The 17,323-nt window shown below is 33.6% G+C and overlaps 2 protein-coding genes and 1 long non-coding RNA gene across 5 annotated transcripts; 1 reads left to right on the top strand and 2 right to left on the bottom strand.

The window, feature by feature from the left end:
- Positions 1-75: 75 nt before the first annotated feature.
- LOC111209914 lies at positions 76-4,741 on the bottom strand. Its single transcript, XR_007320926.1, has 2 exons — positions 3,082-4,741; positions 76-2,990 (listed from the first exon to the last, which is right to left on the bottom strand). It is a non-coding gene; the product is annotated as an uncharacterized LOC111209914 (long non-coding RNA).
- Positions 4,742-8,756: 4,015 nt separating this feature from the next.
- On the bottom strand, positions 8,757-11,165 carry LOC106377329 (cation/calcium exchanger 4). 3 transcript variants are annotated; one of them, XM_013817537.3, is made up of 2 exons: positions 11,006-11,165; positions 8,757-10,918 (listed from the first exon to the last, which is right to left on the bottom strand). In XM_013817537.3, the coding sequence occupies exon 2, from the start codon at positions 10,848-10,850 to the stop codon at positions 9,009-9,011; it is 1,842 nt and encodes a 613-aa protein (XP_013672991.2). In that variant the 5' UTR covers positions 10,851-10,918; positions 11,006-11,165; the 3' UTR covers positions 8,757-9,008. The 3 variants fall into 3 exon arrangements, with proteins under 3 accessions (XP_013672991.2, XP_013672992.2, XP_022554106.2); XM_013817538.3 differs by having other exon boundaries at positions 8,757-10,914; positions 11,006-11,152; XM_022698385.2 differs by having other exon boundaries at positions 8,757-10,865; positions 10,919-11,108.
- Positions 11,166-12,895: 1,730 nt separating this feature from the next.
- Positions 12,896-16,657, top strand: LOC106377328 (aldehyde dehydrogenase family 7 member A1-like). The gene is made up of 15 exons (XM_013817535.3): positions 12,896-13,111; positions 13,201-13,340; positions 13,424-13,510; positions 13,594-13,725; positions 13,890-13,962; positions 14,061-14,083; positions 14,178-14,241; positions 14,473-14,518; positions 14,735-14,915; positions 14,995-15,171; positions 15,250-15,414; positions 15,483-15,623; positions 16,075-16,172; positions 16,251-16,400; positions 16,484-16,657. Exons 2-15 carry the CDS (start codon positions 13,203-13,205, stop codon positions 16,536-16,538), a joined length of 1,530 nt encoding a protein of 509 aa, XP_013672989.1. The 5' UTR covers positions 12,896-13,111; positions 13,201-13,202; the 3' UTR covers positions 16,539-16,657.
- The last annotated feature ends 666 nt before the right edge of the window (positions 16,658-17,323 follow it).

The following is a 17,323-nucleotide window of genomic DNA, read 5'->3' as shown; positions in this document are numbered from 1 at the left end:
CGACTTATGTTTTATAAATTATAATCGTATGTGTGTTGTATAAGAAAGTAGTAGAGAATTACATTATAGTGTCTGTGTTTTTTTAGGATATTTTTGTTTTCTTTTGTTTTTTTTTATATTTAGATTGTTTTGGTGTAAGTTTTATGGTTTTTATAAGGATGAAATCATAATTCGTATGATTAATATATAATTCAATTATCGAGTCTATGAATAACGGGGTTAACTTGTAGTAATGTTTGTAGTTGAAACATGTGATACTTCTTTAGTCAAAAAAAAAAAAAACTTAACTCCATAGATAATTCGTTAGGTTATGTCTCCGGTAATCATTTTTACAAAACCATCACCATAGACCAATCACCCTAGCATGAATCTTGGTCCTTGCTTAGAGAAGAATAGGTACTAATAATAATATTTTTATTTTACTTTTGCACAGAAATTTATTTAAGGGTTTTTTATAACTGTTATGTATTTCTATATAAAAAGAACATTATTAGGATGAACATTTTGGTTTAATTATGAATTCGGTTTGGGTTTAGTTCGGTTTGGTTTATTTAAGTCTAAGAAAAATTTAACCAAAGTTAATCTATATTAGTTTGATTTGGTTTATGTTCGGTTTGGTTCTATTTGGTTTGTGTTCGGCTTGGTTTATTGCAGTTTGGTTTGTGTTTGGTTCAGTTTAATTTGGTTTTATTTATGTTTATCAGTTTGTTCGATCTTTTAGTTTTCTTTAAGTTAAATTACAAAATATATGTATTCAACACAAACAAATCATCATTTTACATTAAATCGTTATTTTCTTTACATTTATACATAAAACCAAACATCACAATAAAAATGTAGAAGACGTAATCCAATATCATAAATAATTATTCAGTTCTGATATTAATGTTTGAGATTCATACTTTTTATTATTTTTAGTTGTTTTTATTCTATTCATTTAGAAGTAAAATGTATAAATTATATATAGTTGTTTAGGTTAAATAGTTAAATATATTAAATCTTAATATTATTAGTATAATTAATCTAATTTAAAAATATTTCATTTTCAGTTCAATTTGGTTTAAAACCAAACCAAACTATTTGGGTTGGCAAAATTTTGAATCAAATGGTTTAGGCATATACTTTGGTTCGGTTTGGGATCGGTTCGCTTTGGTTAGGTTTTTTTTTTTCACCTCCACACCTGCACGCAAACATGAATATTTATTAAAAAAATAAAATACAATATTTCTGTATTTTTTATTTAAATTTATTGTTATTTATTAAATTTGTTGGGTATTTTAACTATTTGATTTTGTAAAATATTCAATTTAGGCATGTTTTTATTTTTCAGCTTCTAATTTGGTTTAAATTTGTTATAGTTAGTTAAATATGGTTATATATATATGGTTATTAATATTGTAATTTCATATTTTGATTATTTTAGTTAATGTTTTAGGGATTCTACGAATTATAAAAACTTAGTAATCACTTTAAAGTTCATAAACTAATGAAATACATAAATTGAGAAAAACAAAATTCAAATTTAGGCCTACTTTGGACCAAAGTTGCATAATTTATAATATGATATTAGTATTTAATTTTATAAACTAAAGTAAAGAATAATCATTCTAATCAAAGATCTTAGTTTACTCTTTTCAACTTTTCTTTTAGTAGATATGTGGCGTAACTAATTAAATATTAAAATAATAAAACTACGTATATTTAAAATAGTAAACAAATGTTTAGTGGGTGGGGAATTTTATAGGGGAGGTTATGCTCCGAGCCATATGTCGTCTTTTCCTTTTGTTTATTGAAACGGGTCTGCATCTCACTTAGCTAAGATCTGTTTTGATAAAATTGTTTTTTTATGGTATTTATTTTGTATAAGTACGATGTCAATATTGGATAATTACTTTCTGAAAATAGAATGTGTGCCGGTTTAGTAGAAGTAAACAACTCGCAGTGTCTCTTAGATTAACATAAACGTTTGTCCTGTAGTTGCCACGGCCTCCACTGTTTAAACATGAAAACATCTGTTTTCACCTGCTGTTACTGAGGCTTATGGCGGTTCATCGGATGCTTGAACTAATCCATTGTGTGTGTTTTTGAAAAATATTTTTTTTAGGTAAACCTTTATATTTTTGTTAAATTACATATTTGTGCTATATTATGTATTTTGTTATATTGTGTATTTCACTAAATTGTAATTCTATTTAGTTTATATTTACTATTTTGGATAATTGTTTACAAAATTATTTTTGATGGTGTGTTATTTTTTTCTTTTTGGTTTTCGATTAAATATTTAATTTATCTAAATTTGAATTTGGTCAGGAAAAGGATAACCTTTGATTATTTCATTCATTTTTTCCTTGGCTTGAATTTGATGAAGTAGAAAATATTTATTGCAATAATAATTGTTTTATACTATAAACAAAAAATATTTCACAACAATTGTTCTATCCTTTGTGGAATAGAAAAGTCACAACGAATCACTATCATTTTACCAATAAAGTTAACAGACTATTAAATGTCTTGAAGTTAATATTGAGAATTTTGTACGTTTAACAAAGACAAATAGCTCATGCATTTGTTTGTTTTACGTTATCTTCTGATTATTTTCTTTTATAAGTGAAAAGAATAAAAACAGTTAGTACATTATTTAAAATCTCACTTTGGTGTTTAGAAAGGTTTTGAGAGAGAAGTACAATGTTCTTTATAAATTTGCTTAGATGATTAGGAATGAGAGCATGATATCAAATGTCTCCGTGAATTTGATTCCCTTCGTCTCCACTTCCAATTTAAAACACGCATACTTGTAGACCATAGTGATCAACTTAATGGCTAAGTGCAGTAGAGAGACATGGAGACATCTTCTGTAGTTTAACACAAACAATAGATTCCATAGAGAAGGTCAGGTAACATATAATTTGAAGCTCAAGAGACATCAAACAAATTTTGATGGTATTCTTCAGATCATAGGAGTCCTTAAATTTTTGTAAGTTCTCAGAAACCTGCACAATGAAAACATATTCTAAGCCAATCAACAAAGATTAGAAAACAGAACAAAATTTATTGTTTTATCATGGATTAAATCTACTATACATTGATTAGCATCTCTGTGATGATAATGCCGCTGATTTCTTCAAGGCCTTTGAGAGTGGTTACTTCACCTCCTACAACCATGTTTATAACAATTTCACCTTAAAGAGAAAGGTTGAAATGTTAATATAGGCTTTAACGATGATGAACAAAGCAGTGTGCTTTCGAGAAAGAACTTGAAGCTAAGCAACTTGTTATACTCACCGATAATAAAACCCAGCTCTGAACTTTTTTTTAAGCACCCTACCAGACAACTTTTCCTATGCCGCATTCATATTGAGTTCTCGTCATAACCATCAAACCATTAATGTCTTGCAGAGAACTAATCTCATAAAAGACCACAAAAAAATATCCTTTATTAACTTCTCTTAAAAAAAGAAGACATAAAAAATTGATGTCTGTAGATTACATTTCTTGCTTTGCAGTGTATGAGAATCGGATGTCTTTTTAGATCCCCAGCGAAAAAGAAACATTTACTTTTATGAAACAGCATATAAGAAGAGCCTATAGAAATCAAAAAGACTGTGTTAGGTGATCGATTCCTTACCAACTAAGATTTTGAGAACATCCAAAACTGTATATTTTGGCATAAGAGTTGGAAGATTCTGCAAAATCATAAACGATCAAGTTATAAGAAATCAACAGTAACTCAAAGAACATAAGAATGTAAATTAGAAACAAACAAATTAACTGAAGGAGAATAGCAAGAAACCAATAAAAATCTAAACTTTCTTAGATTGAAAACCTTATAAAATCTCAAAGAGATAATTTTTTTAGGATGATGTTTACGGTACGAAGGATTACCTTTTTATAGTTGCAGATGCATCTCTTGGAAGAGAGTGCAGATGCATTGAATGAGGAAGAGTGGATCGAAGAGTTAAGACGTTCATTAATGGTAACGATTCAATGCATTCTGTAACGGTTCGGAAGAGAAGAATCCCAGTATACACGAAACGAACTGAGCTCGATGAGAGATTCTCCATGAAGATCTACCGCAAAAAAAAAACCCATCAGAAGTCACCATTGTTGTTGAAGCTTTCCAGATATCGGAGAAGAGGTGAACCCTAACTGGTAGTTGTCGTGAGAAGATTAGCTCACAAACGGGCTGGGCTTTTGTACATTAAAACCTAAATAACCTAAGACAAAACTCCAACAGCAAGGTCCATCTCGTATCTAAACAAAAACTCAAACAGGGACACGTGTCGTCACCACGGATCACGATTTTATGACGTGGAATCATAGGTGGCATGCTCCAGAAGAGAGCAAACCATACTTTATATATATAGACATTGTCACGATAAAAGAAAAGGTTTAATGATTGACTGTAGAGTTGCTTGAGTTAATTATACGCATCTTCTATTTCGGTCCACATAACTTACATAGTATAATACAGGGACGGATACTTTTTCTATATGGTAGTATTGTATGTCATTATCAATTGCTTATAAAAATCGCGTTTAACTCGGTTGGTTGAAAGTTTTGATTGGTATACTATATTTACATACAATTAAAACCAAAAGAGAAAATTATTTATCCTACGAATGTTTTTAGATCTGTTTCACGTAAAAATAATTATTATGCACACATATATAAACTAATCATTAAACTGATCAGTTAAAACTTAAAACAACAAAAGGCATATATGAAATCAGAAAATAATTAAACACAACCATATGAGTGTCAGAGTTGTCATTTTGCGAGTACAGATCAATAAGATATAACATGTGTCTTGGATGTCTTGTCCTGAGTTGAGCATATTCTTATAATTATTGTATAGTATCTAATATCTATATATAAAATGCTACGAGATGGTGATACATATGGCCCGATACATATGGCATCAAAATTCTTAAATATTATTATAGTACTTGTAAGAGCGTCCAATCCAGTGACAAAAGCTATGAGCCTATGACGCAATATGAGAGAGAGAGAGAGAGAGAGAGAGAGAGAGAGAGGGGTAATGGTTAGATAAGTTTTTACGACACGACTAACCTTACGCCTTCGTCCAATCCAGTGATGGCACATAATTACATAGCTCTATGGAGCCATTTTCTTAGCTATTCAGTTAACGGCCAGATAATATGATATTCCATCCGTTTCATATATATAAATTTTTTAATATTTTTACACATATTAAAAAAATACATTAAACTATCATAATAAATGTATCGTTATTTGTAATTTTTAATAATTTTTAACTAATAGTAATTCAATAAAATCAATTAATTTTTTCAAAATTTATAATTTTTTATAAAAACATAAAAGATACATTTTTGTGATACAATTTTTTTTTAAAAAAAATTTATCTTAATGAAACAAAGAGTATATTACATGATAATCAATGCAATATGTACTTTGGCAACAAATTTAATGCAATATGTGTATGTCTCTGTATATCTCATCTTATCTATACGAGACTATATAATATGTGGACAGTCACCAAGAAAATGATATATTTGACTTCTTGTTCTTTTATTTTTATCATCAACTTCTTGTTATTTGCTGTGTGACAAGAGTAAATATATTATCGTCATACTATAGTAAAAATTCTATAAATTGATAATATTGAAATTACAGCATTTTATTAATTTATAAAAAAGTTGTTTTTAAAAAAATTTCTACGTTGAAATATATTCTTTTCTAAAATAATAAAAATATTTGATTTTATTGTATATACATTAATTATTTTTTTGAAATTCAATATTCATATTGGTTTTATTATATTGTTTGGTGTATATAAAATATGTTTTATAGAATTAAAATGTAGTTTAGATATAATTTTACTAAATCTCATCAAAATACGCTCCCCGCAGGTTCGACTCGCGTTGGTCACTCGGGCTAGGGTTAAATCCCAAGAATACGTGGAGTGTCGTGGGCTTCGCGGGAATAGTCGGTTGACCACGGTCGCCGGAAACCCGCGGTTACCGAAAAAAAAAAAAAATCTCATCAAAATATATTAAGTGTTAAAAATATGTAAGATCATTTTATTATGAATATAAAACAAACATGTAATGGTTTATTTGTACATATATAAAATTTATATACATATAAATTATTAATTTTAATGAGATATTATATTTACATATGATTTTCTATAAAGTTATTAGCTTATTATCTTATCGATTTGTGTCAATTTTTGAACCAGCCAAACTTAAAACCAATTTTTTTGATTAATTTATTATGTTTATTAATTTATCGAATATTAATTTATAGAGAGTCTATATACATCTTTATTTGGGATCCTTTTACTTATCAAATGGTAAATATATTTTTTGGAGTTGGTTTACTGGTTGACACTCTTAAACATAATTTTTTTTTTGGATAAATCGCGTTAAGAGACATTTAATTAATTTGTACTCCAAAATATAACTAGATTATATGATTTGAAAATAGTTTTTAAAAATGTATTGATCCACAAACCTAACACTTTTTAATCATTCGAAAATTAATAATCTGTGTGAATTCAACACGTTGTAAATTATTCTAAGCAAAAACATGTTTTTCAGTTTCTGTGTTAGGTCTCATGACAGTTGAAAATTTTGGATGCACTAGTGCATGTTTGACTGAGGGTCACTAATATTTATATACCAAAAATTAAGAGAAGAAAAATTTATATAAATTAATGAAAAAAAAATCTTGCGTATGTTGTGAAAAATACTGTCCATTGTAGTTTTCATAGATCTGATAATGTTTTTGATGGAATAGTTTGTAATATCATAATTATACATAGTAAAAAAAATTGAAAATCAGATAAAATTTTATATAAAAAATTAAGATAAACAAATGTTTTCTAGATTATGCATTTATGCATATTGCAGCACCATGTGACATAGAGTACAAAGTGACTGATAACAAAAACAGGTTATTTATGAAATAATAATAGAAAAACAAATTAGTTTTTTTAAACACAAAACAAATCTATCTAAAATATTAAGACAAGAGTACAAAAATGAATTAATCCTGATTTTTTTTCAAAATTTACAACCTTATGCCACTGGGTTAAACACGGTCGTTTCATAACATTACAAAAAACGTTCTAATTAAATTTGACTCACCTTGACCTGAAATAACGTGAAACAAAACCGACGCAACCTATCTCGCGTGTTTTTGTGTTGTAAACGTAGAGCAAGACAACCCCTAGAAGAAATTAAATGATGAAGATGCATGCTTGATTTTCGTCGACAGCGGTGGAATCAGATGGATATTTAAGAATCGATTGTCTAGATTTTAAACTTGAACCAAAAGTCTAGATCTTTATCGAAGAAGAAGGTGATCTGATGATATCGAAATCACAGAGAGTTTCCATTCTCCGTCGATACAATTCGCTAAACCGGCTGGGTTCCATTTAATTGAGTTAGTGAATGGTTTCATGCCAATTAACCAACAATGATCTATTTTCAGTATTTTTTTTGAGGGATTCAATGGGATATATGAGGTTTTTATGGTTTTTATATTGATATTGATTTTTCAGGGTTATTTGGCCGGAGCTTCCGGAGGTAGACGCGGCGGAGAAAGCAATAGAGGTGGAATTATCTGAGAAAGTAGATCAATCGAGTCATCAACGCTGACGACACCAAAGTGATCGACGGAATCTCGCCATTTCATTTCGGAATCTCAATCCTCGGGAAAATATGGCTTGAGTTAGATTCTCCGACATTTTCGTATTTTCAATTCGGTAATATCTCTGAAAACAAGTTTTGAGTTTTGCTCTGTATCGTCTAAGTACCAACGCATGATTGCTCATGATAAAGTCTCCACCTTTATAACTTTAACGTTGAAAGGAGTGAAAATGTTGAGCTTTATTGATGGGTTTCTTCAAGTTTGGCTGGGCTATATACATCAAAGGCGTTGCAGTTACTAAATACAAAAGGTGAAGTGTTATGGAACTTTCTCTCAAGTCATTACGTCTGTGCTTATATAAGTTCATAGAAATGAATAGAACATTGTTTGAATAGGTTTGTTGTAAACAGAGGCGTGCCTACCTTGTTATGAGAAAGACAACTGCCTTAGGCCCCAACTTGTATAACACATTTTAGGGGTCCCATTTTAATTCCACTTTAAATTGGTTATATTGTATATATAAACTTCTCTTAGTTTTGGATTTAAACAATAATTTATTTATGCTATTTAGACTTATTTTATTCTATTTTAGACTTTTAGATTTAATTTATCATCTATCTTCATAAGACTATTACTTTTTTATTTAATTTTAGACTTTAAATTATAATTTTTTAGCTTGTATGATTTTATTTTTACTATTGTAGTAATACATTTATAAGCTTACCATTTAACATATCTAAATAAGCACATATTTAATTAAACAATTATAAAAACAATAATTTAGTTATAAAAAGTCAAAATAAATACCCGTTTGGTTGCACGGTTCCAAAAAATATATTTGTACGGATATACGGATCTTATTTTAAAAATATGAATGATATCAAAATATAAACTATAAAATTATTGTGTTTAGAAATATCATATTAAATAATCATTTAAACGGATAAATTTTAAAATATATATTATTATTTATACAAATAAATATTTATTTATAAGAAAAAACATCTGGTGTGCGTAGAAAGAAAGATAAAAAGAGAAAAGAGGAGAAAACGAGATTTTGTTTTTTTTTTGGGGTTATTGGATGTAATTTCTGTAACGAAAACAAGTGGGCAGTGTTATTGAGTTGAGAAAGTCGGCCCAATAAGACAAGGCCAACACATCTTTATTTTCGAATACATAATCCGTTTGTCCAATCTACTATCGAGATCAACCACAGCGACCAAGATCTAATGTCTCACGTTCATTATCAGGTACATCAACATAATACAACAAACAAGACCGTCTTCAGAACCAGTGTGGCTTTCTCTAACTAAATGATCTGTAAGCTGATAACAATCTTAAATCTCGAAGCTCGTTACAATGGCGTTTCTTTAAGCAGCCCAAGGTATGAACCCCATAGCAGAGCTAAGTCTGAAAGTGACGAATATCAGATACAGTGCGATCAGACCAATCCCCATCACCTTGTTCGGTCGCATCTCGTTCCTTGGGAGCATCACAAGAGCCCAAAGCAACCCTAATATCAGAAACCCTATCGTGTAGAACAAGCTATTATCCTCAGGTATCATGTAAGTCTCCGGACTCTTGGACCAAGCACCAAGAAGCATCGACATACCCAGCCCAACAAGTGTGTTGAACATAGGACCTGCGTAGCAACCTGACAACGCGATCTGCACCCCATCTCCACCGTTCATCGACAAGGCTATGTTTGAGACCAAGTCACCCATTGAGTTACCCCAAGCGAGTACGGTTAGACCGAGTATCGACGGGTTGATTCCGTAGATCCCACCGAATGTCACAAGAAGAGCAACGAGCTCGTTTGCTATCATGTAGAACCATACAATGCTCATGATGAATCCACCAAGCACCCAAGGGATTAAGTATCTCTGAGGCGGACGGTCATGTTCTGTGTTTCTGTACGCAAGAAAGCCAAGAGTGGATCCTGTCGCGATACCGATAAAGTAGGTTATAAGAAGACTCGCTTCACCTTGGCTGCACCAGAGGAAAGCAAGAAGGAGAGGAGCTAGCGAGACGCTAGCTACAGCGTACGTCTTAGACCAGCTATCTTCCTCGATCAATGGGATTGTTAACCGTCTAGGAACTGTAAGCGGAGTCTCCAACAAGTATGTAATCTTAGAACACAAGGAGATATCACCTTCTCCGCCGTCTTCAGTCCATCCCCATGGAGGTCTTTCATCATCATGCACATTTGCTTTCGCGGAGTAGATGGCTACATTAGTAGCCCACATCCACTGCGGTAGAGAGTCGTGCAGCTTGGGTGGACCTTCCTCAGTGTCAAACTCTAGCAAAGGGCTGTACACATCCTCTTCACCACCACTCGGCGAAAACACACTTCCTTGAATAGGAAGCAAAGGTGTGAAAGAATCAAGCTTCAACCTCTTCGAATGCTTCCTGATAATCTCATTCGCCGCCACGAGAGAAGCATACACCACATAGATGGAAACAAACGCGGCGGCGACACCAACGCTCACTCTCCCCACAGTCAAAATCACCAACAAAGCCACCAGCGTGAACAGAAAGAAACACAAGTCTCTTATAAAACACTTCTTATCGATCTTAACCTCTTTATCCGCAACACAAAGCGAAACAGCCCCAGCGACAACGCAAGTCACAAACACAGCTCCACCAAGGACGCTGTTGAGACCAACCTCCCCCTTGTCCGAACCAACAAAAGCAGCTATACTCGCGAACACATCGGGAGCTCCGTTACCAAGGGGAAGCAGAGTGACGCCAGCGACGGTAGGAGGCAGCCTGAGAAGCTTAGAGAGCTTCTCAAGCGAAGGACAAAAGTAATCAGCAGCGGTGTTTCCTAGGAGGTAAAACAAAGCAACGAGCCAAACACCTAATGCAATATAACCCAACATCTTGAAATGTTGACACGTGCAGTAGAAGAAGCTGAGGTAGTCGAAGAAGCTGTCCGGATAACAAAGAGGGTTCGATTTCAAGAACTGGCATTGGTCGGTGTAGCCGATGTGTTGGTGTAAACCAGAGCATATCGCAGTAGTGTCACCAGAGTAAGTTTCAATCATGTGCCTCCTACGAGGAGGAGGAGGAGACCCATCAACGAAAGATTGATTCTTTAGCAAAGGGTTCTTGTTAAAGAAGAAGAGGAAGAGGGTTAGAGCACAAAGGGCATTGAAGATCCCTCGGAATCTGGGATTGCTCGAGCTATATAGACAATTCACAGCTCTCATTCTCGAAATCTGAACCTATATATTCCAATTACTCCGCCATAGATCACCGGAACAAAGCTGAGGGCTACCTAAACGAACAAGAGAACACAGACTGAGGATTGATGAAACCCTAGGATTCTGGATTCGATCAGACGAGATTCAAGAAAAATGCTCACCGGAGTTTAATCGACGTGATCTGTTTGACCCGGAGGAATGCTTTCTCTCTGTCTCTCTTTGGAAATTTTGACGGAAAATAGAAAGGAGAGATGATCGGTGATGATAATTGCTTTGTGTGTGATTGATTCTTCTTTACTTGCTTCATTCGGATCTTCGTTTCGGTTTGTTTGACCAGACCGTAACCGCTACGTTGACTCTCGCTAACCTTTAATGGGCCTGAATGGGTCATATGAGGCCTGTTAAAGAAACATAGAAACTCGAAAGGGAGGATGAATGCAGGTTCCGGTAGAACGGTTAGTCCGGTTGGAGTTATTCGGTTTAGATGGTGTAACTGTACATAACTGAACCGAAAAAAATTCTATTGAGTTCAATTAATTAAAAACTTACGAAAGCTAATCAAAGTTTTTCGGTTATGGTTTGATTACGGTTAAAATTCAAGTTATTTCGGTCAATTAGAAATGGTAAAACTTTATTAAAACTATGTTTTTAAACAATTGTTTGTAATTTACCGAACTAAACCAAATTCACAATTAAACTTGAAACGTAAAAGCCACTGGTACTCAACCGACACATACTTTGGTTTGAACCAAAACTATTTATGGAGCTTAAACTTGCTGATTGATATAAACTTGAACCATTATTCCTTCTCTCAAGCATCATGCCTGTTTACAGTCTGTCATCACGCCTCAGTGCAAAGAGTTCACCTAGCCCAAAACTGTGACGTTGTGCTTAAATTGACATTATTTGTACATCCATCACATGTCGGTAGAGTCTTTATTAGCTCTCATTTTGTCACTGGCGCTATGGTTTCAAAGTCCATCATATTTGTTTGGCAGCGTAAAATCTAGGAAAAGGTTACTACCATGAGCATGAAGTAATCGAAACCGACGTTGATTATACCAAACGGAAAAGTTTGGAAGGCGGTGAAACGAGCATGAACAGCTCTAGCTCCAACATCGAGGTTCCACGAAGAGACTAGGTGAATCTCAACAGAACCGAAAAGACTCTCTCATTTAGCTTTGTTATCACTTGTTTTATGCTGTGTTTTATGATGTTCATTAAACCGTCGAGGATCCTTCCGGTTCATATCTTGTTACCGTTGAACTTCGCTCCGGATATAATGGTTTACTAGATTTTGATCCGCGCTTTCAAAACGCGGGTTCATTTTCCTTTTTTTTCAATTGACAAATATTTAGTAAATGTCATATTTCATATATTTGTGTTTTATTTTATAAAAGACTTAAAAAAATTATCTTTCTTTATCGTGTTTCATTTTAAATGACTATTTATGTTTAAAAAATTAAACTTTATTTCTTTACTGAATTAAGTTAGTATAACTCTGATAAATTAATTTTATTATGTGGTTAATATCTTTAATAAAAAAAATTATATACTTTTAATAAATATTTATACTTTTCAATGAAAAAATATAATTTTTTTATGAATGCTTAAATTATATTAAGAAAATAAAAAAAATAATTAAGAATGGTTGAAAATAAATTATTTGAACTTGGACTCAATGGCTCAAGCGGAAAAAAATGTGAGAATTGGATCTGATTTCTTAATCGGCCCAAATGGCCCAAGAGAGATCTAAAGTGGACAGTGGGCTAGATCCGAAAAAATTGACACAATATAGATGTGTTATTAATATTACTTGATTGTCTTTAATGAAACATACAATGTTAATAAAGAAAAATATAAATTTTGTAAAAAAGACAATAGAATTCTGCTTTAACAGCATAGATATATAGATAAGTCTTTTAAATTTAATATAATCGTACGTGTTTAAAGGAAAAAAAGGCAAGGGCGACAAGAAGACAACAAACTCATTTCTTGTATTGCGTGTCTTTTACCTGGCTCTAATCCGGATCCTATTCGGGTTGATTCCGACCCGGAAAAAGAAAGCGTAGGACACGTGACGAAACGTCATATGATCCGAGTGAGGTGAAGCCAGAAGGATTGGCTCAGCAGCTCAGCTTTCGTTGTCAATCTAATCGCTATCACAAAGTCGTGCACGTCTCTCTCTCTTTTTTTTTTCACTCACTCCTCTTATAAAGACTCCGTGATCAAAAAGTACTCAGAAACTCCCATTCTTCGATAACGAGGTAATGATTCTCTCTCTGTTCCTGTGATAATCTACTACTCTTTTCTTGAATCAGTGTTTTTGCTATGGTTGAGTGATGTTTTTTTTTAGAGATGGGTTCTTCGTGCGAAGAGTACGAGTTTCTGAGTGAGATTGGGCTGAGCAGCTCTCACAACCTTGGAAACTACGTCGGTGGCAAATGGCTAGGCAACGGTCCTGTTGTTTCTACTCTGAATCCTGCTAACAATCAGGTTCTTGTTTGATGCATGTACTTTCTAAAGTTGATTCCTTTACTCTTTCTTTTGTGTTGAAATGCTTTTAACTATGGATGCAGCCAATTGCTCAAGTTGTTGAAGCTTCTCTGGAAGATTACGAAACAGGTCTGAAGGCTTGCGAGGAAGCAGCTAAAGTATGGATGCAGGTAAAATGTCCAAGTGAATTGCATATTTCTAAGCAAATTTCACTTGATAGCTAGCTAACAGAGTATATCTTTGATTTGATCAGGTTCCTGCTCCCAAGAGAGGTGATATTGTTAGGCAAATCGGAGACGCACTAAGATCCAAGCTTGACTATCTTGGCCGTCTTCTTTCTCTTGAAATGGGAAAGATCCTTGCCGAAGGCATTGGTGAAGTTCAGGTATCTTTACTACTTAGTTTCTTATTTTTCATCCTTACATGTAGGCTTCTTAGGGTAAGCTTTGTTACCCTTTTTACCAAAAAAAAAAAAGGAACCTTGACATATAATATAAAAGGCTGATTCTTCATATAACTTAGATAACACATTGTGTGCAACTTTTGCAGGAAGTAATTGACATGTGTGATTTTGCTGTTGGTTTGAGCCGACAACTCAATGGATCTGTCATTCCTTCTGAACGTGAGTTCCTCTTGATTATTTGGATTTGGAGATGCTTGTTTTTCTGTTTTTCGAACTTAAAGATGTATCTCTAAAATCTTCAAAATCTTTTCTTGCAGGCCCAAATCATATGATGTTGGAGGTGTGAACTATGAGTTCCTTTCACTGAACTATATAGTAGAATGCTTTTTGGTACAACATGATTATTAACCTTCTGCTTGGATATTGTAACGCAGATGTGGAATCCTCTTGGCATCGTTGGTGTTATCACAGCGTTTAACTTCCCATGTGCAGTTCTTGGTAAGTCTTGCTTGTGTCCAATCCTAAATCTTGGACATTCTCTGATTTAATGCGTCTCATAAAGATGGCTCATTTTCTGATTCCCAACATGAGAGTAGACACAATAGAGATATTTTAAGCTCCCTCTATTTTGGCAACTAGAGTTGTGCCACGATTATCTAAGTATCACTGAGAAGCATAAGAACTAATGATACAAGCAATAAATTTAAGGACAATGTTGTGGTGTTACAGGTTGGAATGCATGCATTGCACTGGTCTGCGGAAACTGTGTTGTCTGGTAAGTAATCAACCTGACTCGAATCCAAGCTTTGAGGATATTCTAGCAATCTCTTACATTAAGAAGCTGTATTTAAAGTCAATAATTACTATCTAGTAGTTGATTCTCTAAGTATCCATCTTGTTGTTTTATAGTTTGTTCCCTGAAAATGATATAAAGCTGAGAACTGCATACTAGTGAAGTAAAATTTGTCCTTAATACGTTTGGTTTCCACAGGAAAGGTGCTCCAACTACACCGTTGATTACCATCGCAATGGCCAAACTAGTGGCTGAGGTTCTAGAGAAGAATCATTTACCCGGTGCCATTTTCACTGCCATGTGTGGTGGCGCTGAGATTGGCGAAGCAATAGCCAAAGACACACGCATTCCTCTAGTATCCTTTACTGGAAGCTCCAAGGTACGTCATGTCCTCTCTACTAATAATCCACCACTCAACCAAAAACACACTGAGCTTACTTCTTTGCTCTCATTCATAGGTGGGCTTAACGGTGCAACAAACAGTGAGCGCTAGATCTGGCAAAACTTTGCTTGAACTGAGTGGAAACAATGCGATCATAGTCATGGACGATGCTGACATTCAGTTAGCTGCACGTTCTGTTCTGTTTGCTGCGGTTGGAACCGCTGGTCAACGCTGCACAACTTGCCGTAGGCTGGTAAGAAAGAATCTAATCCCATTTTTGATGCTTAAACTGTTCCTTTTGCTTAAAGCTTTTGTTTTTGGTGTCTTGAAGCTATTGCATGAGAGTGTGTATGAAAAAGTACTTGAGCAACTCCTGACTTCATACAAACAAGTTAAGATCGGTGATCCTCTCGAGAAAGGGACGTTGTTAGGACCATTACATACTCCTGAATCAAAGAAAAACTTTGAGAAAGGAATCGAAGTCATCAAATCCCAGGCAAGTACTTTGCTGTGTAAATCAAGAACCATTTATAGATGTTTATTAAAACCCTTTTGCAATTGCAGGGTGGTAGAGTACTAACGGGAGGTAAAGCAGTTGACGGTGAAGGAAACTTTGTGGAGCCTACGATAATAGAGATATCATCAGATGCTGCTGTTGTTAAAGAAGAGCTGTTTGCTCCGGTTCTATATGCTCTAAAGTTTAAGGTAAAAAGTCTCTAAAAAGTTTAAATTTTCTTCAGAAATACTTATATACCATCGCTTAGTTGTAAATAACTAGCAACTAGGCAAATTATTCAGGGCTTATGGACTAGGTTTAACGAATTATTGATTTATTTTATATATCTTTTATATTTTGTAAGATATTTTAGTTTTGAGATTTAATTATAAAATTATTTTGATAAATTAGATATATAAAACAAAAAAAAGTTATACAAATTTGTGGATTGTAATAACATTATTACTTAATTTTACAGATTTAAACTAATTTAGATTGATCTAAACAGATTTAAGGACGGTTTAAACAGATTTAGAATGGTTTTAACAAATTTTTGTCGTATAATTGAATTTCAAGAAAATTGTTACGGCTAGGACCGATTTGCCTCTTTTTAGAGCCATGCATACAAGTAAATCAAAACCATTTTCTTCTTCTGGACAGACATTTGAAGAAGCTGTTGCAATAAACAACTCAGTTCCTCAAGGTCTAAGCAGCTCGATATTCACCCGTAGCCCCGAGAACATCTTCAAGTGGATCGGGTAAGTGCTACAAACAAGCTTTAGAAAACCTTTATTTGACTGAAACTGAGTTTCACTGTGATGGTTTTTGGTTACTAGACCAATGGGAAGTGACTGTGGGATAGTGAATGTGAACATACCGACGAATGGAGCTGAGATAGGAGGAGCTTTTGGAGGTGAGAAAGCGACTGGTGGCGGTCGTGAAGCTGGTAGTGACTCTTGGAAGCAGTATATGCGCCGTTCCACTTGGTAACAGTTTCTCTCTGTTTTGATTTAAATAGATCCTCCGGTTTAAGTTTTTTGATTCGTTAAACCGGTTTATCTTTTGACAGTACTATCAACTATGGGAACGAGTTACCTCTGGCACAAGGAATCAACTTCGGTTAAGTCCCCAGAGATTTGCGTACCGGTTAATGTTGTATTTGGCTGTATGTTTCTATGGGTTGGGACTTGTAAAACATAACAACGCTAAAATTAAATAATAAAAATAATATAATGTTACTTGATTGTTACGTTTTTTAATTTGAATAAGGTTTAAAAACAATGATCTAATGTTGTATTTGGCTCGATGTTGGTATGGCGACCTTTGAACCAAAGTTACGATTATGATCCTTTTTAATAATCACAGTATACTTACAAGAACTATATTATAAAACAACCCATCATTTCGAATATTTGTACCGCATATTACGAAGCATTATTCGTTATGGTGATACGACATTAATCTTTGATTACTGAAGAGTGAAGACCAAGACAAGTTTAGAAAGGTCCCCACTTAATCTTCTTCTGTCTGTACGAATAATCTTAGCAATAATCCATTTGGCGTTCGCACATGCAGGATTGCAAGAATCCACTTAATCAACACATATACACTGATCTCAACAAAATAATGATAACAAATTATTGCCTCTTTGATCTTTCTAGAGCCTTTATATTACATTTGCTCAGAGACTCTTCCACATACTCTTCATGACTATAACATTTTAAATGATCAAAAATAAGAAACAACACTGGATTTGTTCCTTAATATTCCAGGTCAGCATATGTTCAGGCCAACCAAGCCGCCAATTAATTGTTGTCAGACTCTGGATATTGCCTCAGTAAAGGCTTAAGCTATAGTTGATTTGGCCATAATAAAAAAATGCATTTAGATGTGTTTCTGAAGAACTGTA

This window comes from Brassica napus, chromosome C3 (assembly GCF_020379485.1).
Source record: "Brassica napus cultivar Da-Ae chromosome C3, Da-Ae, whole genome shotgun sequence".
In the NCBI taxonomy this organism is placed as follows: Eukaryota; Viridiplantae; Streptophyta; class Magnoliopsida; order Brassicales; family Brassicaceae; genus Brassica; species Brassica napus.
The sequence above is the reverse complement of the archived record's forward strand: the minus strand, read 5'-3'. Positions and strand labels throughout refer to the sequence as shown.